At 44.0% G+C, this 28,000-nt stretch overlaps 1 protein-coding gene across 12 annotated transcripts in view; it reads left to right on the forward strand.

The window, feature by feature from the left end:
- The window catches only part of MOB3B (MOB kinase activator 3B), a 92,843-nt gene that overhangs the window by 47,891 nt on the left and 16,952 nt on the right, over nt 1-28,000 (forward strand). For all 12 annotated transcript variants that reach the window (XM_068666600.1, XM_068666602.1, XM_068666601.1 and 9 more), the window contains one exon: nt 25,028-25,230. In XM_068666600.1, the coding sequence (XP_068522701.1) occupies nt 25,028-25,230 (203 nt within the window). The remainder of the gene's footprint in view (nt 1-25,027; nt 25,231-28,000) is intronic.

Consider the following 28,000-nt stretch of genomic DNA (forward strand, 5'->3'; position numbering starts at 1 on the left):
GAGATAAGCCAGTGTGGTCTTCAGCTCCCCCAGCCACGTGATAAGAATGGTCAGCATCACGTGTGGTCAGAGGGGTCTGAAAATTATTTAGTCCTGATTAAAACACAATTGTATGGAGAATTCACCGTAGAACTGGTAGAGTGCTGAGGTAGGGTGGTTCTTGGGGCACTTCTGGAAAGCCTACAGTGAGGGCATGAGCAGCCAGAGGTGGATCCACCGACCAACGCTGCCTTCAAGTTTGACCTTCCTCTTTCGAATAGAAGTTTAGCATTCTCGTTTCAGTAAGTGTCTAGCAGAGCAAAATTAGAAATCTTAACAGGAGAAAACTCATTAGTTTCTTTTAAATGAGGCCCTCCTGTCTTTTATAGATAATTTTTGGAGGAAAGTCAAATATGTACTTAAAAAATTACGTGGTTAGAAACTCCTTGTGTTGATAAAAGCCATGTGTGAGCCTGTGTTCTTTAAAAAAAAAAAAAACAAAACATGAATGACATTCAGATAATTTGAAACATTTGTAAGCACCATGTTTCCTCAGAATGCTTCAGAGAAAACCATCAGGGTTTCTTTATCAGTATTAAGTGTGGTTGTCACCTGTGCACTTGTCATGGCAGACAAATGATGTAGTGGCACATTTCTGTGCCTCGTTATGCAGCAGCCCCCTGCACGGAGCAGAGCAGGTGCCCAGCTAAACGAAAGTCAGTAAGGAGTTGTGGGAAGAAAAACTTCCTGAGAAAAAAGATGTGGCTCCTGCCAAGGCTGGTTTGGCTGCTCCAGGTTACGGGGACCACTGCAGCCACCTCACCACTCGCTTGCTGGTGGTCTTGCATGAGACGTGAGTAGCCCCGGTCTACATGGCTGCATCTTTCATTTCCTCTTCAAGCGGTGAACTGGGTGTGCATTGCAGTTCTTTGGTTCGCTGCACCATGCTTTATCTTTTGCTCTTGGGGGTGTTTGCTTGTGTTTACATCGGAAAAGGCCAGACCAAAAGTGAAATTGGGGACAGGAGGCAATGGCTCTGCAGGGAACTTACTTCTGAGCCTGAGAGTGGCTCCTCTGCGTCTCTGTGGTGGTTAGTTTCACCATTTCTGTGTTTTGTGGGGCACTGTATTCCTTCACACAGGGGACTGCAAATGCTCACTGCCTTAGCTATTGAGTACCTTGAAGAAAACAACTTGAAATCTGGATGTGATCTGGAACAAGGTAGCTGTATTCTGTCTACAGCATTCGTTCTCAAGGATGATTTTATATCGAGGAAATGTGTTTGTGCCTGTATCGATCCACAACAAGTGGCAGAAAGTAACTGAAAACACTGGAACAGCAGAACAAAAATGGATGCTTGTCAGCTTATCCTCTGTGCTTCAGTGGAGTGTGTGTGTGTCTGCTCTGATTCTCATGCTGCCAACTGTTATGTGTAAGTGGTCAGGAGACCACCTGACTTCAGGAAAATTAAAATAAAAATTGAAAGCTTCAGTGGCACGTGCCTCAGAGCTGTAATAGGTCTGCCAAAGCAGAGAGGAAAAGGCTTTCATCTACCTTTGTTAATGTCCTGCAGCAATGCAAACACAAGTCATACTGGCTGCTGGCCTGACGTAGCTGCAATGCAAATACTTCTGTAAGCGTGCCCAACAGGAGGTATGTCCACAGGTGCATTCTAGAGCTGTTGAGGGGAGGGCTTTCGTGGTAGTTGTGAGCATTACTTTTCAGTCTGCTAGTGTATGCAAGCTTCTCTTTCTATGTGACTTGAGTCCTGCTCTTAAACCAGCTATCCTATGGCCTTACATGACATATACAACCACATACCTTTCATGAATTTCAGAGCGCTGTAGAGCTCCCCCAGATGCCTCTGTCTGATCTCAAGGAACTTCTGTGCTCCTCTGCTACCCCACAAAAGTCTGCCTGCTGTTTGGCTGTCAGCAGTGCACAGGCACACAACGAAGACTGGGATTTCATTGACATTCTCATGCATCCTGGATGTCCTCCTAACATATGTAGCTGCTGGCATAAGTATTTGGATTTTATGTTTGTTTGTTTTTTCCCTAAGCTGGGTGGTTTTGACTGGAGCCTGTCAGCCAGCGCAGTCAAAAAGCGGCCAACACTGAAAGAGGAGACAAACCTTGCATCCTGCATGTTGCCCTTTGACATTTGAAGCCAAAAGATGAAGGCCAGTCATACCAACGTAGCTGTGAAAGGACAAGATCTTGTCTTTTCCACCTGAAAAGAAAAGATCTAATGTATCACAGTGAGGTAATTAACTTCACTTTTGCCACCTATCAACCGTGTTGACAGAAGTGTCTTAATTTCCCTTCTCCTTGGCTGCTGGTCCATGCTGCTTCCATCTGCCTGAGCAGCGTGCTGAGAGAAACCAAGCTGCTGTTTGCGCCATGACTCGCGCTAACGCAGGGTCCCCAGAGGAAGGCTCTGCAGCCTGACACTCATTCTTGGGCTGGGATGTAACCACTGTGTCACAGACAAGAAAACAGACAGGAAAAAATAAAAAAACCCTTTGGTAATAGTAGGCAGTGTGCTACAAAACTTTATGTGCAGCAGAACTGGAAGTAACAAATCATTTTCAGCACTTGACACTGTTTGTATGAGACCCAAAGTCTTGTTGCTAACACATTGAACTTTAAGCAGTTCTTTTCATATAGAGAAAACTATGAAGCCAAGGTCTAAGTGGTTTTGTTTTCCCTGAAGATTGGCATAGGACACTATCCAGCAGAAGATGCACCATATGTTTCGTGTGTCTCCCTTTTCAGAAGTTTTGCTTTAATTGGAAAATCCTCATGGCTGTAGAGTCCTTGGGATGGTGGATAAATGCAGGCCTTGGTACTTGACAGATGACTGTTTTGTATGACTTAGAAGAAAAACCCAGCTTCAGAAAAGTCAAAGATTAAGACCTCACAAATGTTCAGAGAATCTGAGCAACTCAGCGAGGAGTGGGACAGGCTTTACCGCCGGTGCTGACACAGAGGATTTTTGATTCTTTCCATCTCACAGTGAGTCACATGTCTGAGGAGCACCAGGGGGGCTGTGCCCTTTCGTAAGCCTAAAAATATATGGTGGAAACTTTTATTTTCTTCTCATAATGTGAACCAGTGGCACTTTGACTCATGAGAAATAAAAGGAAGGTTGCCGAGCCATCTGGAATCAGGGATGCTCAAGAAGGGAATAATCAAAAGTCTGTTAGTAGTTGGAAGGGAAAAAGGAAGACAATGAACAGATTGTCTTTGAAAGACAAAACTCCGCCTGGATATGGAAAAAAAATACCTTTAGTTTTAAGAGGCAGATGTTCAGCTGAACAGAGAAACATTACAGCTTACCAATAAATGTGTGCTATCAACATTAGCATAGTGAAATGGTGGTAATGGTTGTTCGTACAGTGTCAGCTCTAATCAGCCATAATAGAAAGAAGTCAGCCCTGTGATGGATAAATCCCTAAAGCTTGACGCTAAAATACTCAGCAACAGAGACACTTCCAAACCACATGCTGGATGGAATCAGACCTTTTAGAAAAGTGCCAATGAATATTTGGGCATTAAAACAATACAACTGTTTAGAATTTAAGTGCTTTAAAATTAGTAGCATACCATGGCTGCCTTTATTTTGGAGTTTTAGAGCTTGCTTCTGGATTATTATTTTTAAAGATCCAATTTTGGAAGAGCCCCATTGAACAAGGTGAATGTAACTATTTCATCTGTCAGGTAAGAGACCAAATCTCAGGTAATCAAAGTAGGCTGTGTAAGTGATTTGTCTTGTGCTATGTAGTTATTCATTGGAGTGTCCAGAGACAGGTAGTATTAGGGATTCCAGATACTGCCTGTCTGTTCCAAAAACATTAGCATTTTATGTATGAATTTGGAGTAAACAAAATTAAAGCTAATGCCTTCAGAAAGATTCCAACCCTGTGCATTGTTAGCCCTCAAATTAAAAACCTGGTCAAAGTTTCTGGAGGAATTAAAATTGCAGAGCAAACAGAGCGATGTTTTACCTGGTTGTTTTTTTCACTCAGGACTTACAAGACAACAGTGTTTTGAGTATTTTCTTCCAGAACCATGGATTTTGAGCACATGGGTTGCAGAAAAATGGCCATACAAGTTCAGAGCAGGGGTCTGTGCAGCCCACTAGAGGATGTCCTTGGAAGATGAATGCAGGAAAAGGGCAAGGTACTATTTTCCTAACACTCAACAGCTCACTTTTAGAGGTTCTCTCAGAGGTGTCAGAACACCCTTTGATCTGGGAGATTGTGGCAGAAATGAGCATCTCACAAATGGCAGTCCCTCTCTTTTACCTTCCTGCTGATTCCCTGCTCTGCTCATTTCAGTTTTCTAATGGTTTGGGCTTTCTGCAGTCGAGGATTTCTGTCCATAAATTCTCCAGTTGAAGAAAAAAGTAGTTGGTAAGTTTGGGTTACAGCCAAAGACACATCCTTCCTTTCTCCTTTGAAGTGAAAATCAGGGGTGTAAAACTTTATGCCTGCTTTGTCTTTCATTTACACCTGCAGTTCCTTTAAATACATCATAGGTTGTCTTGGAATAGGCATATTTTAAGAACTCCTTATACCACAGTAGCTGTCACATCCAGAGACGACAATTTTGGAATAAAAAAATAGTGCTTATTTTAGTGTTCAGGTTGCATACCCTGAGCTGATTGATTACCATTTAAATAAAAGTTTGTATTTTTGCTGCAGAGACCACAAAAGCATTACTTCCCAAAGGCACAGCAATGAGTTAATAAACTCAGAAAGAAAGGTCCCGTTATTTAATTGCTTTACAATAAAACTGTGTGAAAAAAAAAGGGGGGGGGGAGTGGAAATAACCATGAAGTATGTTGACCCCAAGGTGATCAGTGATTATGCATTTGTGGACATTTGCCACCAGAATTGTGATAAAGTTTTGGTTTTGCATGTTCCGTGCCTCCTGCAGACATTTGGGTTGCAGGGCACTGAGGACTTTGCTTTGAAGCGGCAGCTGCTTACACATGAGCTGAGAAGCTTTACAGTAAAGCAAGTGATGATGCAAATATTCAAGATGAAAAAATTGCCTTGTGGAATGTAGCCTTCAGCTGAAATGAAGGATTTGTTTGTTATCTCCCTTGTCATCTGCCTGAGCTTATCCTAGCATGTCTCTGAATGTGAGGGCTCGGCTGCTAACACACACAAAACTTCTTTTCACTCCATTTAAAAATGTTTCACAACAGTTCCTTTTTAAATAGCATTAAAAAATCTTGCTATTCTCATAGTAAGTGCAGGCTGACCATGACACCTTCTTTGGTCTTTTGAGTAGGCTTTTACTTCAGGTGAGAAGTTTTTATAAGGACAATTTACAAAAGATATCTTTGTTTTATTAGGATCTTGTTGTTTAGTTGGTATTGTAATTTCTTCTAATTTTTTTTTTTTAATCGTCAGGGTGGGTTTTGTAATGGATATGTAAAAAATATGGAGGGAACAGAGTCAGGCTCTGACAAATGTCTTTGACTTGCAGTGAGATTTCTGAATGTAAGAGCTGAATCTTCTATAAAACTTTTTGAAGGAAAAATGATGCTATATTGCATAACTGGGAGCATTAAACTAAGGATTTCTGTCACTGGAAATAATTCAGATTGTGAAGGCCAAAATGCACAAAAAAAAAAAAAAAAAAAAAAGCCCAATTCTTTTTCCCAGCTGCAGGCTGACTTCTCTACTTAACCAAAGCTGTGCTGAAACTTTGGGAAAAATTGTCCTACGCATGAATATCCTCAGACATACACCAGTACCACCATAGTGTACCAAACCTAGTTTAGGGTGAAATTGTGTGGGAGAACAAAACTGGACCTTTCTGCTCCATCAGGTGCTGTGTTTGGCAGCCATGGAGATCCTGCAAAAAAAAAAAAAAAAGGGCTGCCTATTTAATTTCTTGCTTTATACTGCAATCAAACCCGCAAAAGGTAACCTGAAATGGAAACAGATAATGAACTGTGCCTGCCTTACAACCTCGTATAGCTGGAGATGTATAGCTGTGCAGTTAGAGGTCTAATTACAGCATCATTCCTTCAGAGGACTCAGAGTTTATACACATAGATGAGATCTTCTTGAGACTTCCCATTGTCGGGCTGAAGAGTTCTACCTCTTCGCCTCTCCTCCTATGAGAGATGCTCCAGTCCTTTTGCCACCTCCGTGGCCCTGCACTGGACTCAGTCCAGTGAAGTCCATGTCTTGTAGTGGGGAGCCCAGGACTAAGCACGGCATCCAAGGTGTTGCCTCAGTAGTAGTGCTGAGAAGAGGGAGGGATCACCTTGTTTAACCTGCTGCCCGTGCTTTTCCTCTTGCAGCCCAGGATACTGCTGGCCTCTTTTGCCAGCGTAAATGTTGAAGTGTCAAAGACTTCACTAAAGTCAAGATTAACTACTTCCATTGCTCTCTCCTTATCTACCAAGCTAGTCATCTCATTTCCCCTTGTATACTCTTGATGACTACTTCTGATCAGCTTTCTGTCCTTCACGTGGTTGGAAATGCCTGCAATAAGGATTTTCCCCATCATGGAGGGAGGGAGGCTGCCTAGCATGTAGCTCCCCACATCTTCCTTGTCGCCCTTTTTGAGAACAGGACTGATGATCACCAGCCATCAAGAACCTTTAGGAGTCTTCATGACCTCTAAAAGGTTATCAATGATGGCCTCAAAGTGCCATTAGCCATCTCTCTCAGCACTTGCAGGTGTAACCTTCCAGACGCTGTGGACTTACATATGTCCAATATATTGAAGTGCCTCTGGTCTGGTTGCTGCTGAAATGCTCCTTGCTTTTAACAATGGATGGCTGTCCCTCTCTTTGAAAACCCCTTGGGATATCATGGCTGGTAGAGATTCAGAAATGCTGGCAGCTGTGTTGGGAGACAAAAGGTGACTCTCTTGTGAGTGATAACAGAAGGTGTAGCAGTGAAAATCAGCATCAGTAAAACATCCCAGAAAATATCTAGTTGTATGTGCCCTTTGGCACAGAAAGTATTTCTTGTATGATAGACCCATCTCTTGTGGACAATAGAAAAAGACAGGATGGGAACATAGGCTGTGAATCAAATCACAAATCAAGGCAGAATGACTTAAAACTGAACACTGCCTTCCAGTAGTATAGGTGATTACAAGAAGTATTGAATATTGAAGGTGAAGTATGTACAGATTAATTAGATTAGTTAGACTTTTTTTTCATTTCAGTGAGTATAATGAAAATTCATATATGGCAGGAGCCATATCTTTCTTGTATTTCTGTTTTGGCTCTGCTGGCTGCTGTGTGTCCCCAGCATGTTCCTTTATAACATATAATTTCATGTGATCTATGTCTAAATCACCCACGTGTGAGATAAAAGCTGGGCACTTCCACCACCAGCTCTGTTACCCTAGAACTGAAGTTTTAACTTGCAACCTGCTTCTCGCAATGTGAACCCAAAGGGTAAGGAGTGCATCTTCCGTGTGAACTTCCAAAACACACTGCTGAGCAAAAGGGACACTCTTTTCTTTTTAGACTTTCTTTTTGTTAATGCCTGGTGACAAAGAAAGGAGTGTAAGGACTCTCAGCTGTGGTCTCCAGCTGCTAATGCACCCAAACAGCCTCTGCTGGCTTTGGCAGATGGTTCCTTTTTATCACTGCATCTTTAATGGCCCACTTCCCCTTGTTGGCCAGAGACAAGCAACAGCTGTAAAATCATCTAATGGTACTTAAACATACCTATTAAACTTTCCATCTGTGTACCACATTTGAACTCTGCACGCTGCCTCATTGCTAACATGGTTATCCCAAGAGAGACAGCCACAAACAGCCCAGTTTATATTTTATTTATTTTTGAACATCAGATGATGTTCGCAAACAGGTTTTGAATTGTCTTTTTGCTTTAAAAATGTTCAGTGTAATGCGGAAGCACAAAACATTATGAACGCTGACTTTTAGCTTTGATGGTCTCAAAGGAAAAAATGAGTGTGGGGGTAGCTTTTAAAATATCAGTGCAGTATTTACTTCTGCCAGAGTTATCAGAAATTATTACTAATTAGAGCATGCCATTTTGTGAATGCCAGACTTTAGAGACCTTTGAAGAAACCTTGCTTTCTGGATGCTTCAAGTACAGTGGAGGCAGCACATGATACAGGGCAATGAACAGTCTCTGAATCCTAAGCCCGTACTTCTGGTCGCAAGAAAATTGTAGGGGTATAGTAAAAAAGGAGAGCCATGAACACCTCCAGGGATGGGGCATCCACAGCCTCTCTGGGCAACCTGTTCCAGTGCCTCACCACACTCAGAGGGAAGAATTTCCTCCTAACCTCTGATCTAAATCCCCTCTCTTTTACTTTAAAACCGTTCCCCCTTATCCTCTCAATATCTGATTGAGCAAAGAGTTGCTCTCCATCTTTTTTAGAAATTCCCTTCACGTGCTGAAAGGTTGTAATGGAGTCTCCCTGGAGGCTTCTCTTCTGTAGCTGAACATCCCCAGCTCTGTCAGCCTGTCAGGAGCTCCAGCCCTCTGACCAGCTTTGTGGCCTCCTCTGGACTCGCTCTTTCCACACCCTTCTTGTGCTGGGGGCCCCAGAGCTGGACGCAGCTCTCCAGGTGGGGCCTCATGAGGGCAGAGCAGAGGGGCACCATCATCTCCCTCGAACTGCTGCCCACCTGTTGGTGCAGCCCAGGACGCAGTCAGTCTTCTGGTCTGCAGGCACCCACTGCTGGCTCGTGTCGAGCTTTTTGCCCACCAGAGCCCCCAAGTCCTTCCCTGCAGGGCTGCTCTCAGTGAGTTCCTCTCCCAGTCTGTGCTCATGGCTGGGATTGCCCCAACCCAGGTGCAGCACCCGGCACTGGGACTTGTTGAACCTCATTAGATTGAGGTGGGCCCACTTCTTAAGCTTGTCCAGGTCCCTCTGGATGGCATCCCTTCCGTCAGGTGTAGCAACTGCACCACTCAGCTTGGTGTTGTCTGCAAACTTGCTGAGGGTGCACTCGATCCCACTGTCTGTGTCATTGATACAGATATTAAACAGCACCGGTCCCAGGACAGACCCCTGAGGAACACCACTCACCACCGCTTCCACCTGAACATGGAGCCATGGGCCATCGCTCTCTGGGTGGGGCCTTCAAGCCAACTCCTTATCCACCGAATGGTCCACCCTTCAAACTCATCTCTCTCCAATTCGGAGACCAGGATGTCATGTGGGACCACGTCAAAGGCCTTGCAGAAGTCCAGGTAGATGACATTGGTCAGTCTGCCCTTATCAACTGATGCAGTTATAAACTACCTCTGGTCGCCTCCTGATGCGCAGAGAGGTTTCTTGGTTCACAGCTGAAGTTCTGATCGAGCTGTGTAACAATGTACACAGGATTTTCCCCATCTGCTCATTGTTCTTTATAAATTTTTGATGAATCGCCGTGAAGAAAGCGGTATCGCGATACAGTTATGCAGTTTACATACTAAAAGCTACTTTTGCACTTCTGAGAGTGCAGATGATAAATGCATGAATTATTGGCTGGAAAGGGAGGCGAGGGGGAGGAGTAAATCATAGAATCATGGAATCATAGAATATCCTGAGTTGGAAGGGACCCTTAAGGATCATCAAGTCCAACTCTTGACACCGCACAGGTCTACCCAAAAGTTCAGACCATGTGACTAAGTGCACAGTCCAATCTCTTCTTAAATTCAGTCAGGCTCGGTGCAGTGACCACTTCCCTGGGGAGCCCGTTCCAGTGTGCAACCACTCTCTCTGTGAAGAACCCCCTCGTGATGTCAAGCCTAAACTTCCCCTGCCTCAGTTCCCGCGGGTCCTGTCGCTGGTGTTAATGGAGAAAAGGTCTCCTGCCTCTTGAAACCCCCTTACGAGGAAGTTGTAGACTGCGATGAGGTCTCCCCTTAGCCTCCTCTTCTCCAGGCTGAACAGGCCCAGTGCCCTCAGCCGTTCCTCGTACGTCTTCCCCTCCAGGCCTTTCACCATCTTCGTAGCCCTCCTCTGGACACTCTCCAACAGTTTCATGTCCTTTTTATACTGTGGTGCCCAGAACTGCACACAGTACTCGAGGTGAGGCCGCACCAGCGCAGAGTAGAGCGGGACAATCACCTCCCTCGACCTACTAGCGATGCCGTGCTTGATGCACCCCAGGACACGGTTGGCCCTCCTGGCTGCCAGGGCACACTGCTGGCTCATATTCAACTTGCTGTCTACCACGACCCCCAGATCCCTCTCTTCTAGGCTGCTCTCCAGCGTCTCATCGCCCAGTCTGTACGTGCAGCCAGGGTTTCCCCGTCCCAGGTGCAGGACCCGGCACTTGCTCTTATTGAACTTCATGCGGTTGGCGATCGCCCAGCTCTCCAACCTATCCAGATCCCTCTGCAAGGCCTTTCCACCCTCATTCGAGTCCACAACTCCTCCAAGTTTGGTGTCATCAGCAAACTTGCTCAAAATGCCTTCTATTCCTACATCCAGATCGTTTATAAAAATATTGAAAAGTACCGGCCCTAAAATGGAGCCTTGAGGGACCCCACTAGTGACCGCCCGCTAGCCTGACGCAGCGCCATTCACCATAACCCTTTGGGCCCTGCCTGTTAGCCAATTGCTCACCCATCGTATGATGTTTTTATTTAGCTGTATGGTGGACATTTTGTCCAGTAGGATCCTATGGGAAACCGTGTCAAAAGCGTTGCTGAAGTCCAAAAAAATCACATCAGCTGGTTTCCCTTGGTCCACCATATGGGTGATCTTATCATAAAAGGAAATCAGGTTAGTTAGGCAGGACCTACCCTTCACAAACCCATGCTGGCTGGGACCAATGTCTGCTTTGTCCCCCAGGTGCGCCTCAATACGTTCGAGAACCATCTTCTCCATGATTTTACCAGGCACTGACGTGAGACTGACAGGCCTGTAATTGCTAGGGTCTTCTTTCTGACCCTTCTTGAAAATTGGCACAACATTTGCCAGCTTCCAGTCTACTGGGACCTCTCCAGATTCCCAGGGTTGTTGAAAAATAATTGAGAGAGGTTCCGCGATGACGTCCGCCAGCTCCTTCAGCACCCGGGGATGAATCCCATCTGGACCCATGGACTTGTAGGGATCCAGGTGGAGTAGCAAATCCCGCACACGTTCAGGGTCGTTTGGGAGTTTGTCATCCCCACCGTCCCGGTCCTCCAGCTCAGGGCACCCTGGGTCCCGAAGCCCATCATCAGCATTGAAGACAGAGGCAAAGAAGGCGTTAAGCGTCTCTGCTTTGCCTATGTCATCGTCTGTGAGAAGACCTTCCCTATCAAGGAGCGGCCCTATGTATTCTTTGAGAAATAGAAAATAGGTTGAGATCTTGCACTGTGGGACTGCTGACAGTCAGCAGTGGAGTTCTGCAGCCCTACATGGGGCACAGAAGAAAAGCTGCAATTCTGCCATTGTGTAAAACCCTGCTTGTCCCACGGCTGTTTGTAATCTCTTTGCACAGAAGAGAGGCATGCAGGCCAGCAGGGTTTTTGGTGCAGGCACATTGGGCAGTGTCTGGCAGCTTACTGCTGTTTGGTGGTGATGCCAGGCAGACAGACACGCTTCCCAGCTCGGCACGGTGTGCCAGCTCTGACTTCAGTTCGTCAGGAAACAGGTTGGGTGTACGTACCCTAACAGTAGCAGATTATGCGAGAGAAGTGGCGAGGTAGGTGGCAGTAAGTGCAATTCATTTGCTGTCCCCATGGGGTGTCTGCCTGGGCTGTAAGTTTTAGGGAAGACAGACAGATTGAGGGGTGTTAAGCTGAAAATCTCTGTTAGATGTGACAGTGTAATGGATCTTTTGAGTTATTAAGGCAGTGGTACACTGACTGCAACAGCTTTTGTTGTTGTTGTTGTTGTTGTCCTATCAGCATTATCTGTGTTTCTGATACTCATGTTAGACTTTCAAAGGAGGTAATAGATAAGAAATGTTATAACGCTACACAGAGAGATGTTTGCAATAGTAGGCCATCCTATGTAACTTGTACTTGTCACCTCATGTTGTGCACTAAGATTACTTTAAGAAGCTTTGCAATTTTACAAAGGTAAGTCTTCAGCTGCCATCACTCAGCGCAGCAGTTCCTCCAGTTTTACAGGGACAAAGCAACCATCTTGTTAAAGAATTTATTGGACTTCTTGAAGGACACCTGCCCCTTTTGATGTATTCAGTCAGGCAATCTGTTTTGCCACTGTAAAAGACAGGTGATAAGAACATTTGTTTGATTGATTAATTGTTTGGGGGGAGACAGTGTTCTTTTTTTTTTTTTTTTTTTGGGACATGTCCAAGCACCAATCATAGGAAGTTTTGTCCAAAATAAATCATGGGCTTGTGTACAGACTAATTTTGTCACTTCTGGAAGAAGAACTGTCCTTTGGCATTTTACATGGTATCAAAATGGGAGCTCCAAAGCGTCTTTGCAAAAGCTTAATGTGGAAAGTCGCAATGCAGAATAATTATTCTTGTTCTTCCCGGGGCTTTTTTTTTTTTTGTGTGTGTGTGTAGAATTACAATTCTCCTTTTTCCAAATCCTGTGATGGGAGCAACCTTATTTTTTTCTTTCCATTTCTGAGTGAGGTGCATTTATCTACACGGATCACCCAGAAATCGTAAACCTTTTTTCAGTGGATTGTAGAAGCAGTTAAATTTCATGGCAATTTCAGTATGCACAATAAGAATAAGCTCATGGAATTGTTTGCTGTCTTGCCAATCCTCACATTCAAAGTATGTAAACCAGACCCAAAAGCACTTAAGAAAAATTACTGTTGGTTAGTTTTTTATGTCTTTTGTCAGACCGAGATGTTCACAGTTTCTAAACAGATTTCTGGAATTGGCAAGGTGCCACAAACATCTCAGCTTCAGGGACTGATGCAGCTTTTATTCTAAACCAAAGCTTCCTGCTAGGAAGCGAAAGTGTTACAGACTATATATGCTGCTTCGTGATCTATGCACAGGGAGAGCTTCCTTTTATTTATATTTAATATGCTCTTCCCTTAGCCTGGTTGTGAAGCAGTACTGTCCATAGCAGTGTCAAAACTTTTGTTGGGACTAAATGTGGCTCACTGAGGGTCTGAAGGAGCTCCAGGTGACACCATCGCAGAGTTTCTGGTAAGGGACAGTCCTTAGAAAATTCCAAATGGATGAACACACGGAGGGGGTCAGAGGGATGTCTCTGCTCTTCAGTCATCTTGCATGAGAACTCACTCACAAGTTAAAAGGCAACCTTCAGTCTGTCTTAATAACAGCAAAAGAACACATTTTTTAAACAATTTTTTTTTTGGTATTTTGGATACCATCCTTAGTGTTCCATGTTTCAGACTTTTCAGCAGAATCAAGAAGACTCACACTTTGCAGTTAACATTGCAATACGTCTACTTGTGTATATGTGTGTATAAAATCATCCCAATGTTTCATATAACCGAATGATTCCCAGAGTTTACGTGCTACAACAGAAAATATGCCAGTGTAGGAGCAGTTGTGATGGCACCATAAGAGTCTCCCATGCTCACTAAAAGCAGCAGGATCTCCTAAGCTCCTGAAGAGGCTTTAGGATGAAGTCAGTTGCTTCTGAATGTCTTGCAGCCTTCGCAGTGTTTGGATGCTCACCAAGCAATTAGCTTGGTCAGTACTTGTCCAGGGAGCAGTCCCACTGAAAAAGTTCCCTGAATCAGGACCAGGAGTGGCAGACTCTGTATGGTGACGCTTTCAAGGAAAAAATAAACAGGCTAGCTCTGACCTCATGTCCATGGTGAGCAATGCAGTTGTATCCATGGGGTTCAGGGTAAACTTAGCTCAGTTTACTTAACCAGAAATTTGGAATTTCCAAAGTCAGTCAGAATGTATAGGAACATGCCGTCCATACTGACACAATGCTGCTTTTGAAGATTTTTTTATATTTTATCATGTTTCAGTAACACAGAAGGTGTTATTTCTGGGAAATGAGTGAATTCCCAACCATAGTAAAGCCAGAAAGTATGACTTGATACAGAAATTACTGAGTGAATTTCTGTGCCCTACATATTGAAGAGCACTGCATGCTGCAGCATCAATCTGTTAGGGGCAAATGGAGTCCCCTCTCTCTTCCATACCGTTTGTATTCAGCCCAGGCTTTTACCCTCAGTTAGCAGTTCTTTTGAACACAGTCTGTAATAATTGTTTTTTGAATGTCAGTGTATTTCCCAGCACAGATCCATCCATGCTCAATCTGAGTGCTGGACCACAGACACTCCTCAGTAAGTTTCTCTTTTCCATAGAGTCAGGTGTTAGTTCTTAAATACCATACATTAATTCCCTGCCAGATCCCTACTAGCAATTAGATCTCAGAGAATGCACATGCCTAAAGCATACGTTGTCTAAATGAGCAGTTGCTTAGTTGGTATTTGTAGAAATCTCGTTCTGAAGGTTCAGTGATCCTCTGTATATTTGAAGGTTGAGGCACTGTGTTGCAGATGTGTAGCACATCACTGGGTCTCTTCCCATCCTTCCACTTTGCATGCTGAAGCCTCTTGCAGTGCACTGACAGAGCATACTATGCTACTGTTAAAGATTAAATATTTTGCTCACTGATTTTCTCTCATCCTGACCAGGATCTATGCAATCCAAGTAGAGAAAGTCAAGTATTTGGTCCTTGCAGACTGTCAGTTTTATCTCATTGCAGTTACTAGCAATTAATTCCCTGCTCTGAAAATACATGTGTGTGCTGACATTTATTGTTCTCCGAACAGTCCCACTTCCATGACGACGCTAAGCTTTTGCTTTCAGCAGAACTACACCTGCTTCTGAGTTCATTTCGGAGAGAGGAGGAAAGAAAAAGGCACGGAGCCTCGAGCATGTGATCTCAGGACCCAGTTGGTCTCTATCATGCATCACAGGTGGAGTTATCCAGTTGTAAAACACACTCTGAACAAATTACACCCCATTAGACATTATTTCCATAACATTCGGCTTCCTGGAAAGGAAAGTAAAGGATCAGTTGTCAAGGTGCCCCATTTGCCAGCATGAAGACCTAGAGTTTTAAGAAACATTCAACTGGAAATCCTCACTGGGGCGAGAGGAGGCTTCAGTCAAGTAGTATTGATGCTGTCTTCAGGATTTTAGGAATCAAAAATTTAAACAGCTGTCTTGTGAGAAAGCATGAAGAAAATAACAATTTATTTTTTTTTTTATGATTTATTCATGCTTTTTGTTCCATGGAAGAGACAGGTTGAGCCCAGCACCTGCAGATACTTTTCAAAATACAAAAATGAAACCCTTTTGAAGGTCTGCTCCAGCTGCTTGACCTGTCAGACCTGTGCTAGTGAGTGCATGCAAGTGAAATGAATCTGTAGTGGCTTGGAGCTCCCTACCCAGTTCTTGGTTGTCCTTTTTTTTTTTTTTTTTTTTTTTTCCTGAAATGCACAGCAGACATGACTCCAGGTGCTAGCGTAGTTCTTCTCTTCAGCAGCACTGTCAGGTGCCAGTGCTCTGAATCTTACCTAGCTCATTGGTACTCGTATCCTGAACAAGGAGACTCAAAGCCTGCAAACACTGCAGAGGTGGCAACTGGAACCTGTGCTATTGTCTGCCTCCGGCTTGAAGATGTCTCAGGATAATGGCTGAGCCAAGACCACACTCTCATCATCCTGCCTTGCAGACAGGAGATTTTAGGTGTCCAGATACATAAAGCTGCCAACTCTTTGTCAGGTTTTACACACAAGTTTTATCTATACTTCCACATCTTAGTCTGCTTTCCAGCTATGTTAGTTAACAGCGTGCCCGTATAAATCTCCATAAACCTAAAAGGTGATTGATGTTGAATACCATATGCACAGTGGCAGAGATCGTGTAAACTTACATTAAACATATAGATAAAAACATATAGACATATAGACTTTAAAAAAGTAGACATAAGATGAATGAATGTTTCCTCCTCGGATGATTAATGTTAAACAGATAAATCAGTCTCTTCAGCAATAAAGAGAAAAATGTTTAGTTCTGTTGCTGAACTACAGTGATTACCCTTGCTAGACTAAGTGCACTTAGTCTTACTGTAGGTTTCTAAAGCTGTGCTAAAAAGAACAACAACAAAAAAGGCACTATATACATCACTTTCAGTTAAATTGTCCTTGCCTAATAAAATCAGCTTGGGGATCTGAACAGCTTAAGATCCGACCAGTTTAAGATACAAGGTAAAAGGAAATACAGAAGGGTAAGTGATATCTATTGTGTGTCTGTGAGATGGAATGGAAATAAATGGTCTTTACACAAAAAAAAAAGGATTTTATTAATTTGTGTGGAAAGCAGATACCATAAAGAGACACACTTTATGGATTTGGTTTTGCCCTTCTCTGGGCTTTTCAATTATGAATCTTAAGGTATATTGAGTGTTTTCTTCTACATGAAATAAACGTAATGGAAGTTGGAAAGAGAGCTTCAGTGGAAGAAAACAAAAGTAAAATAATCTTTGCCTTATTTTCCTTTCAGTTCTATGGCATTCACTAGGCATTAATGGAATCGCAGAAAATGTTTATAGGCAGTTTTCAAGACCCCAGGAAGAGTTCATGCAGCTGTAGCTGTTGCAAAGTAGAAATGTTCTTTATATATTAGTTAAATGGTCTGTCAGTGGCTCCCATTCTGATGCTACCCATTATTAGTGGGGTCTGAGGTGTTTCTGCTAAAGGTAGTGTTCAAGGCTGTCAAAAATCTTTCATATTTGAGGCAGTGGTGAGCAGGAATTGAACGCTGGAGGATGAGTTAGGGAAGGATGGAGAGTGCATTAACCCTGTGAAATGTCTTTTAAAGAGAAACTTTTACTCTGCTGAGATCAGGGTGCATCCCATTCACATTTGAATTTGGTAATGCAGCAAAACAACTTATTTTGGGGCAGGTATGTTTTAAATTACTACTTTTATTTGTTACGTTTGAAAAGTATTCGTCCCGTGGAACATTTGATTGTTATTGATGTATGCTCATTAAAAGCTTTGACTAGTGCATTAATCTTGCAAAAGTATTCGGTTAAGGTCAAGTTAATGCAACTTTTGAAACTAATTCTGTAATTCTCCTTGCTAGTGATGTTAAAATAATATTATGCTGCTTAGCTTTGTAATGCTTTAAAGGAAGGAGGATACTCTTGCTCACTGATTCTCCAGACCCATTTTCAATGACATTAGCTGTAAAGTTTCATTCAGTTTCCAGGTACCAGCCAGAGCCCCAGGCATTTCAAGAGACAGATCTCACCTGTTTATGACCTATTGAAAGAATCTATTTAAATCATAGTAGCGTCTTTGTAGGTTTTGCATACCTCATAAACCCAAGGGTTGTTGGCCCATGCATTAAGGGTAGAGGTAGTCTTATTGGGGTGTATGCAATCAAAATACTCAGGTTCTGTTTGCGTGACTTAGTTCCTATAGTGGAATTACACTGGATCCAAAACCTGTTAGGAGTTGTTGTTTTGTTTTGTTTTGTTTTGTTTTTCCACGGAGTGAACGTGCATGGCTGTGTTTGTGGGTGGATTTGTGCTTGTAGACATAACCTGGAACCTTGTGTGTGCAGCTAGAGCTTCGGGTAGCGCAGTCCTCTGTGAGAGTGAAGTCCAGTGTGCTCTGGTTCCTATTCCAGCAGGATGGAAAATGGGCTTCCTTTTACCTGACAAACATGTTACTGCAGAAAGCAGAGGCACTCCTAAGAGCAGGACTTTACCCACATCAGTTTGTGTTTTCAGGGGAGGAGGGAGGTAGGGAGGGAGAGGCTGACCTCTTTTACAGAGGCAGTTCCAAGAAAATGAGAGAAGGAAAATTTGGGAGCACGGAGAGGTCCCAGTGGAGCAGGGGAAGGGGCAGGGGACATCGGGGGCAGCATTGCTCAGGCTGCAGCCTCAGACCTGTGTGCAGGTGAGGAAGGTTGGGTTGGTTGCTGTCTCTTCAGCTGATGGGTCCATTTGATTTTACAACTCCTTCAGCAGCTGTAACAGCAGAGTAGTAAAAAACATCTGTTATGTTACCCCCGGATGTGGTGTTATAAAAGCACGAGTAGTTAAAAGAAGTTTGGGAAGCCCTGACGGACTTTTGCTTGCCAGCCTGAGGATTTCTCTCTCAGGACACCGGGCTTTGCTCGAGGCTGCTCTGTTGTAAGTCAGGGTTAACTTGAGCGGAGTCAGGACCTGGATTTTGTTCTGCTTTCACTTAGTTTTTTGGACCAGGACTCCTGGTCTCCCACTGAATTTCCCTTGCATGCTGCTGTTTTATTCTCTTTCCCTGTCTCATGGGAGAGAGCTGCGTTCTGCATTCTCTGTGTACTGCAGAGAAAAATTACTTTTGTAAAACTTACAGATTTTTTTTTCCAAAGAACTGTCAATATACACTGAAGATACCTTTGTGTAGGTAATTGACTCCTAGCTCAGCTCAGGTATCAGAGGATCAGAAAGTGGTTTGCCCTGGGAGAGACACAAGGGCTGTGATCTGAGTTGTTTGTGCTCTGAACATTTCTGAATGGTCCCCTGGGAAGGAGCTGAACACAGCAGTCATTCAGAGAGCAAACATTGTTTTAGTGATATTAACCATGCTGACCTTTCACATCCAGTGACTTGTTAACGTCGTGTCATGTCGTAGGTTTGGGCAGGTGTAAGGCCTCTGCTTTTAGTTAGATGCTGGCACACAGCGTGTGCTGGGGACAGCAGGCTGTTCAGTCTCAGTGCTTCTCCAAGAAAGACCAAGCTGCTTGCTGCTTGCAGTAATACTTCACATTGCCTCTTCGTACAGCAGCAGCAAGCCCAAGAGGGGCCCTCGGAACAGCCTGTTCTCGTGAAATAAATGGGAGACCAGAATGTTTGTGTCCTGAAAATATCAGAAGTTAATAACAAAAATGAAAGCCACGATGGGCGGTGATGTACTCAGCATGGGATGCTGAAACCACGTCATTACCCAGAAATTGTCAGGCTGTGGTAGGTGCTGTAGGGATGAAGCTGTTAACAGACCTGTGCCAGGTGGGAAGGAAAGTTTTTCCACCGATGCCTTAGTCAGGCTCCAGTGTTAGTACCTTCTTTTTTCTAACACTGACTCAGCATGTTGCTAATCTCTCTTTTCCCACCCCAAGCTGTCACATGTTACTCTGCCAAACGACTGCAATTTCTGCCCCAGAAGTGGCTGCTTTTTGTTGATCTGTAATATAGCCCCTGCTAAGGCAGGGAGAGCCATAAATTACTCCGATGCATCTCCAAGCCTGTTTTAGACTGTGTATATATTAATGCCATACACAGTTGTCCAAATGCAGAGCTCCAGCAAATCTCATTTTGTTTCTATGGTGAAGGTGGCTCTTCCAGGGCAGACAGATGTGTTTGATGAGTTGCACTGCCACACAAACACGATTCGGCTGCTTTTTATGGCCCTCGGTTTCCTTATTGCCTTGTGGGCCTGCAGATCTGCCCTAATGGGTTTCTTGGCCTGTTTGTTGGCTGGGGCAGAGCTCACCTTGCCTGGGACAGGCAGCAGGAGGGCGTCCAGTTCAGGTGGTTTGTGTACTCAGGTATTTGCCTGCCTCTAAGACACCTGGTGGAGTTAATTAAATGGCAAAATGTGCTGCCATCATCCTTTTGTTGGTGTACAGCAGAGGAGAGAGCTGCTGGATGCTTGAGCAGTGCAAGGAGTCAAACAATTCTCTGATGTGTGCACACAGTGAGGTAAGTGCTTGGATTGGGATAGGTGTTTTTGCAGCAAAGTTTCTAGCCACCACTGAGGGCATCTTTTGCAAATTTTTGTACTTGGGGCTGGGGTAGGAGGAGGAAAACACAGAGGGAGGACGTTGTTGGTTTCTGATAACACTGTTGTCTTTCTCTGTTATTAAATTGAAAAACTTCCGACTTTTCCACAGTGGCATGCTTTTAAGCAGCATTTGCAGTAGTATTTTATCTGTCTTTCTGCTGGTGGAGAAAGGAGTCCCCCTACTTTTCCCATATGTGTGTTTAAAAAAAAAAAAAAAAAAAAAAAAGGATGAATTATGACTGTGGCCTGCTAAAGGACCTTAAAATGCACGGTGCTATTTCTGTGCACAATTGCCAAAGGGCTTACCATCTTCCCTTGGGTAAAGTGAGTCTTCAAACCGCACAAACACAGAAGGTCAGAAGTGCTCGTGGATCTGGCATCACGGAAGATTTATCTCTCGTTGCAAGCTGCTGGCAGCAGCATGAGCCAGCCCAGAGCTGACGGCAGCATTGCAGGCAGAAAGGCCGAGCAGCATGGCCTGTTCCTCAGCGCCAGCTTGCTGCGACTGCATGGGTTTTTCCTCTTGCCTAGAGAAAAAAAAAGGCAGCAAGGAGAAAAATGCGTCGTGACTCGCTTCCTGCAGTGCTCACCTGCTTCTGGGGGAGGTCATTGCACATACTGGGGTGAGGGGAGCCATGATGGTTTTGTGTCAAAAGAAGGAGCCTCTTTGCCAGCTGTATTCATCTCAGACCTTTAGTCACCCTCTTTTATCCCTGCCTAATTTAGTTTCTTTAACATCTGGTCTCTATCTCTTTCTTGTTCCACTGATATTCTGTGTCACACAAAGAACAGGTTTTGTGTTGACAGGGCTTCATCACAACATGAAAACACCTCCGTGTTTTAAACCAACAGGCCATTAACTCACTGGTGGACACTGCACAAGCCTTTTTAGCAGATAGCAGTAACAATACTGCTTTTCTAGAGTGAGTTTCCTGAGAGGTGGGCCTTGACAGTGTTTGCTGTTGCCATGTAAGTGGATTACTCAAAGAAATGAGACCACAGGCCAGCAGTGTCAACACTAGGCTAAATGTCCATTTGGTGGAAAGGGATTAGGTCTGGAGGCTCACGCAGGCAAAGGAACAAATCTGCTGGCAGCAAATTAAGAAAGGTAGAGAAGAGAAGAGGCTGACCCCCAGCTCTCCACGCCATCTTTTCAGGTAGCTGCAGAGAGCAATGAGGTCTCCCCTGAGCCTCCTCTTCTCCAGACCAAACACGCCCCAGCTCCCTCAGCCGCTCCTCACAGCACTTGTTCTCCACGCCCCTCACCAGCCTTGTTGCCCTTCTCTGGGCACTCTCCAGGGCCTTGATGTCCTTCTTGTAGTGAGGGGCCCAAAACTAAACACAGCACTCGAGGTGCGGCCTCACCAGAGCAGAGCACAGGGGGACGATCACCTCCCTGCTCTTGCTGGCTGCACTGCTCCTGACACAAGCCAGGATGCTGCTGGCCTTCTTGGCCACCTGGGCACACTGCTGGCTTATGTTCAGGTGAGCAGTGACCAGCACATTTCCTGATCCTTTCCTCTGCACAGCTGCGGTGGTTTTACTTGGGTGGGCAGCTGAGCTCCACCACAACTGCTCTCTCACCCCCCCCTCCTCAAAGAGGAAGGGGGAGAAAATACAACACAAAGAGCTCGAGGTTGGAGATGAGAATGGTTTAATTAAAGGGAAGGGGAACGGGGAGAAAAAGGAACAAAAGAAACAACAACAAGGCTGTGCAGAAGCACAGAGAGAAGGAAAAAAAGGTTATTCTCTACTATGGGCAATGTTCAGCCATGTTCTGGGAAGCAGGGCCTCAAAACGCGTAGTGGTTGTTCAGGAGGACATGTTATACGTGTCTATCCTCCACTAAATTGTTTTCCATTTGCATGTATAACCCTGAAGAAAAGGAGCCTGCATGGCATGACTGGGATGTTTGAGAGCGTATCCGTAACTTGTCACCTTTCTGGGACATTATCAGGAGCTCTGGGGTTTTGAGCTCCAGGTCAACAAAGAGGATCCTCCTGTTACATTCTTCTCATACAGCAGCACTGGGTCTTAGCCTGCAGAAGAGTCAAGGCTGACAGTTCATGCATCCAGAAATACTTTTTTTTTTCCCAGCAAATAGCAGCTAGCTTAAAAAAAAATGAAAATCATTGCCATCTCTGTATTCCTTTACCTTTTAATAACATGGTTTAGCAATCTAATTTGGTGGTTTTACATTCTGTCTCTATCACCTTGCAGATATGGAGACGGTCATCTTTCTTGTAAGCACTCAGACTTCAATACTTGGACACTGCTTTTTTAATTCTTTTCAAATATCCAAGAAACAAATTAAGAAACACAGACTGCATGCTGAAAAGGACTTGGGGGGGGGAGGGAGAAGGCAAAGGCTACTATTGCTCAGCTGAAGGACTGTTGGCTCCTCAGCAAGTCAAGGATCTAAATCTAAGCTAGTCATTTCCCAAGGGTCACGGGTAATGATTGCGCTTGGTATTTGATTTATTTATAACAGTTGCAGTGGGAAGAAAACATTAGGCCAAATTCTGACCTCAGAGTATAAATCTGGAACCAGCTCACTCTGATTTTTCAAGTCTTGATGGCATTACTTTGGGTTCAATTTGCTGTAACTCAGTTCAGGATCTGTTCTGTTGTATTAGGTATGTTTTTTTCCTTTGAGATGGCATTTCTGCCACCTTTCTTGTCTAATTTCATGGACTGCAAGGATCTGCCTATTGCCAGTCTGATGTCTTGGGCTTGCTTTTGGCAGCTGTGGCAGCAGTGGGACCTTCTTCATTACAGTGTTGTTCTTGCCAGCCCCTGGGGATGGACCTGCTTGTTCTGCACTTGGGGCGTGCATGTTTTGGCCTAGGAAACTCTGCCCTCCTTGCTCAGATCAGCTTGCAGTGACAACATAAGGAACTCTCCCCGCCCCATTTTTTTTAAGTGTTACATATTTTTTAGAGGGCATCTTTAAAATTCTGGTTTGGGTAGATCAACAAAACTGTAAATCAGGCTGCTGATATAGCTGTTCCTGAAGAAATGTGATCCACCTGGTTAACTAACTGGTGTTTCTGTTACATATTTTGGATATATTAATTTTGCCTTTGGAAATGACATCTCACTTTTAATAATCCAGGTGTTTGGCTAATTGCGTGGGATTTTGATTCAAATATTGCCAAGACAGCTGTACCTACTGTGATTTCTGTAGTTTAGAGATGTCTAAGCTCATGGCTTGAGCATTTAGGCCTCCTTCTCTGTGGCCTGAGATACTGACTTTGGCTTTGAGATGAACTAATTCCTACAATTAGATGTGACAACCAAAAGCAAATGTTTCTGAAGGAGGTAAAGTAACTGTGCTCCAACAGATGCAGTTATTTCTCTGGACCCTAGTTTGTGCATCAGGAGCAAGAAGGCTGGGCTGTGTCTTTGAAGCTGCCCGAAATTATGTCAGAAGAATTTGCCTCCAATGAGCCAGCACAGGCCAAAGAAACCAAGGCACTTTGGCACGTCATCTGTACCTCAGCGATGGCAAACGTGAATGTAGCTCACGGATATCCTGAGCATTTCTGTTAAATGAATAGTAGGCGTGAACTCTGCCCTCCAGTCTTGTCCTTCCCACTTTCCATACCTTGTCCCTCAGTGTAGTAAACTGAATTTCTTTAATTGACTGTACATTAGTTCTGCTTTGCTGGTCATTGTTACTGCTCAGGAAACGTGTGAGAAAAAGAGCACCAGAGCTTCCTTGATGTCTCTCTTGATTTCACACGCTCAGACCTTTAATCCTGCGTTTGCTGCAGACTAGGGTCTGCAGTCTTGCTGTGCTTGTTTGTGTCGTACTCTGTGTAGGCTGCTGTGTGCATAGCATAAAAGGCTGTTTCATTTTAGTTTGAGGGAATGTTAGGTTCCTCCAGATGACTAAGGAATTATTTGGATTAGTTGGGCCTAAACATAGTTTCTGCTCAGACCTACTCCTAGTTGGCATGGAGTGTACCTTTAGGGTCTGCCCACAGGACTGACATCAGGACACATCTGAGTGCTGAGGCTTCCCCACTTGTCTGTTAAGATGCATAGTGCTGCTCACATCAGCCACAGATACACCTCACCCTGTGATACCGACATGCATGGGACCAGGGAGTCCAGAGTAAGGCGTGTTTTCCTGTTGGGACCCAGAGCGCTACAGCCACAGCTGACAATTTGTTTAAAATTCTCTTTTAAACATTGAAATTCTCACTGTATGTCCTCATAATAAAAATTCACCAACTGAGTATCGAGGAGTATAGAGTATTGAGGGGTATTGAGCAATATGTAAGAGGATACTAAAACTTTAAAACTATAAAGTGTGTTATAATGTTAATTTAATATCTCCATCTTCCTTCTGCAAATAATAAACATTTTCCTTGTTGAGAACATGAGCCAGTCTTCCAGTGGTTATGGAGCTGATAAGCTATGAGATTTTTTTTCTTTTTTAAGAAGTAATAACTACAGTTATGTAGTTCAGATCTGACTAACACGTGGAATATAACTGAAAAATCAGGAGGATACGCAAAAAAGCAAAGTAGCATTGGAGTTTTGAGGATGACACTGAAGTCATCATGTCCAGGGCACAGCCGTAGAAGGAGGTGAATCCTTCAGGGTTTTGTGGCAGCTCCATGATACACAGTGCCGTATAGATAAGTCTCTAATGAAAGGGAGCATTGAAGGCACTGTTAGTGCTACACTATGGACTGTTGATGATTTACTTGCAAATCTTGCTTTTGCTGCTGCTTTGGAGTCTTCAGCTGCAGAGCGGTCTAACTTACAAGTTATTTTGGGACGGTTGTTTTGGGGTATCTGCAAAAACATGCGGGTCTTCGAGCTTTTCTATAAAACAGCCGTCATAGCAGTACGCATAACTGAGAAGAAGGTGAAAGCAAAGGGAATGGTCCTTTAATCTCTCTTCATTATTAAATCTGCCATGGTGAACATGCCACTGAAGACAGTCTATCACTTCTATGACAAACTGTCTATAAAAGTATGTGAGAGCCACGTCAGGACGTGAAACCATTGGTGTCAATGAGACAGTGTGCAATCCAGTGAAAATTACTGTATGTTACAACACGGGCTGTTCCACCATTAAACTACTAAGGGAAAAAAGATCCTGTACCTGTTGGTCTTGAGCCATTGAAATGCTTATGTACCTGGTTACCTTTGGTGCTAGCAGTAAGCTAAACAGATTCATGAAGTGATCTCATGGGTTGGAAAGGAAGCCCAAGAAGTCATAGGCTCTTTTGTAGTTACAAACTTCTGCTTTGCTCCAAAGCCATTGTCGTGGGATGACAGGATGGTTGTGACAACCCTGTCTTCTCTATTCACAGGTGTTCCCTTTCCAAAGAACTTCCTTCAGATCTGCAAGAAGATACTCTGCCGGCTTTTTCGGGTGTTTGTTCACGTCTACATTCATCACTTTGACCGTATCATCCTTATGGGGGCCGAGGCCCACATCAATACCTGTTACAAGCATTTTTATTACTTTGTGACAGAGCTCAACCTGATAGACCGCAAAGAACTAGAGCCTTTGGTAAGTTTAAGGTCTGGGAGAAAGCTCTAGGAAATTTTCAGCTGCCCTTCACTGAGCCTTTCCCACACTTGTTGCAGTGGATTTCCTCTGGGAATAAGGTCAGTGGTTGAACACAGGCAATTTAAAAGGAAGAACTTTGCCTCTGACCACAGATCTGTTCCATCTGCTGCAGCATTTGTGGGGTGCTCAGTAGGCTCAGTCAAAAGATAAAAATGCAATGTGTTTTGTATGGAAAAATGCAAGGTGGGGAATGCTGTCATTTTTCAAAAGTTCATTTTTATTCTGCTCCTTCCTGTACTATATGTTTTATATAGTTTTATTCTTTTTTTTTTTCACTAGTTAGTAACAGCATGGTTCTCATAGCAGACACCTGAATACATGTGAAGGGAACAGTGGTCTGTATAAAGGTGAAATGGGATTTATTTTTTTTTTAAATCTCTAAGTAGGTGTTTGTGAAAGTATTGCGTGTGTTAGATCTGGATCTAAGTGAAACAGATGAGGTGAGACAGAGGTTCAGACAATTAACAGCGTAACAAAACCAGACACTTCCTTTTGGCCTGAGGTGGATCAAAATGAAACTTACTGTATCCAAAAGTAAGACTTCAGAAATTGAAACACTTTTGCTGTTGCTCTTAAATGAAAATAAAAGTGTAGACAGAGAAGTGAAAGCATGGGACAATTCAGAAAGCAGTTGACCTACAAACCCCCACTGTGGTCGTTTAGCCAACTTTAAAAGGGATCAGGGCAACATTTCTCCACAGGTCAGGGTTTGGAAAGTATTTATCACACAGCTCATTTACGCAGTGCTAGAACCACTGGGATTTCTTTTCCTGCAGAAGCACAGAACAGCTGAGGCTGGCTGGCACCCGTGGACACCCTGTAGTCCAGCCCACTCCTCTGGAGGCAGTGTCACCTACAGCAGGTTGCCCACAACCATCTCCAGGCAGGTTTTCAATCGTTCCACATAAAGGCACAAGGAGACGGTATTAAATATTCCTGGAAGCATGGCAAAGTGTTTCTGTGGGAGTCTGAGCTGTTGCAGGGGTGGTACGTGTACGTGCTGTGTAATGACTGAAGCCTATCAGGAGAGCAGGCTAGGAATGTGCTCCAACTGGTGTGTGCTTCCCCCCTGCCTTCCACTATTCCCTCCCTTCACAAAACTGCCCTTAGTGCTATCACAGGATGCAGCATTACAAACTTAGCTGGGATTCATGGTCTTCCAGAAAACTGTTCCACCTGCACTGGGAGGGCATCGTGTGAGCCATCTGACGAAGCCCCACCTGCTTCTTTCATCTCCCTGTCTCCCACTTGGGTGGGTGTCAGCAGCATGGAAAGTCAGGGAAAAAAAAAATAAATAAATAAACAAACAAACAAAAAAAGTCTGTACTTTTGTCTTCAGCTGGGCAGAGAGAAAGGGAGGAGCTGCCAGACAACAGCAGACATAGCAAATAATCTTGGATTCTAGTGTGGTAGTTGAGGACAACCTATGCCCTGCCAGGTTCACCGTGGCAGGAAACGAGCCTACATTATCTCCCTTAATTAGAAAATAGGCCAAGGGCTGATTAAATAAAATCAGACTGCCACATGCTTTAATAAACAGGAAGGCAACGTACTTATCAACATATCTCCAAAAAGGGAGAATAATGAGGGAAGCAGGCAGTAGATGAATAGTAATATTAGCCTGCTGGCAGGACTTACTCTGTCTGTTTAAAAGAGATTTTATCAGCCTTCTGCAACCCCGTGCAGCAGCTGTAAAATCAAATGAAGCAAGTGAGTCAAATAGGGTTCCCCCCTTCCATTCAGGAGTTGCATAGCTTCAGTTAAAGTGGGGGCTGTAGTCTAAAATGCTCCTTATCTTTTTCACATCCCCGAGGCTGTGTTACTTTGACAGGTCCCTGAGCCTTTCACAGAGCTGCTTTGAGAGGAAAAAAATGGAAGCTGGCACGCTTTCTGACCACACAGGTGGTCGTGAAGAAAACAAGGCATGGCCAGTTGGTTAATTTGGGAGGAAATAAGAAGTCTGAGGACATACCTGGTCTCTCGCACAGTTGACAGGCAGACAGGCAGTGTGTACCACAAGAGGTCTCAGAAGACCCTCGCAGCATATCTCCACAGGGAAGTTATCAGGAAATAAACAAAGGTCTGAATTTAGGATGTGGCATCTGCTTTGTACTGGCTCCCACTGACTGATTTTATCCTCCACTGTCACAGTTCACCTTAGCTTACCTCTGAGCCTGTTTTTGTGGCTGAAAGTTGTCTAGCTGGGCAATGTCTGTGCCTCCATCCCATTCTCACCTTGTGCAGATGCTTACACAGGACGCTTGAAACAATCTAAATGTGCTTTTTAGTGGGACTCAGTGCAGCTCCAGAAGCAGCAATGCTCTTCTGCTTTTTTCTCCACCACTCTTGTTTTTAAACAACTGATTTCTTAGCATGTAGGACTTAAGAACACGCCAAGCACCTTGTAAGCACCTTGTGAGCAAAACAGTCCTGAGCTGGGGAATTCTGCTTCATTTTTTGCCAATTAAAAAAAAGTTTTTGATAACTAATATGGATATCAAGGGAAAAGAAAAAAAAAAAAAAGACTAGTAATTGAACAAAATGCTCAGGAAAGAAGGGCCTTCTTCCCCAGGCTCAAATTTAACAGAAACCTTCTCTCCCTTCTTCGGAGTCTCCACTCACTCTGGTTTTTCCACATTACACCCAGACATTGCCAGTCCCTTTGGTGAGGTGAGGCATGATGCAGGCCCTAACGGTGCCTCCATCCCCG

The sequence above is a fragment of the Anas acuta genome, chromosome Z, assembly GCF_963932015.1.
Source record: "Anas acuta chromosome Z, bAnaAcu1.1, whole genome shotgun sequence".
NCBI classification, from domain to species: Eukaryota; Metazoa; Chordata; class Aves; order Anseriformes; family Anatidae; genus Anas; species Anas acuta.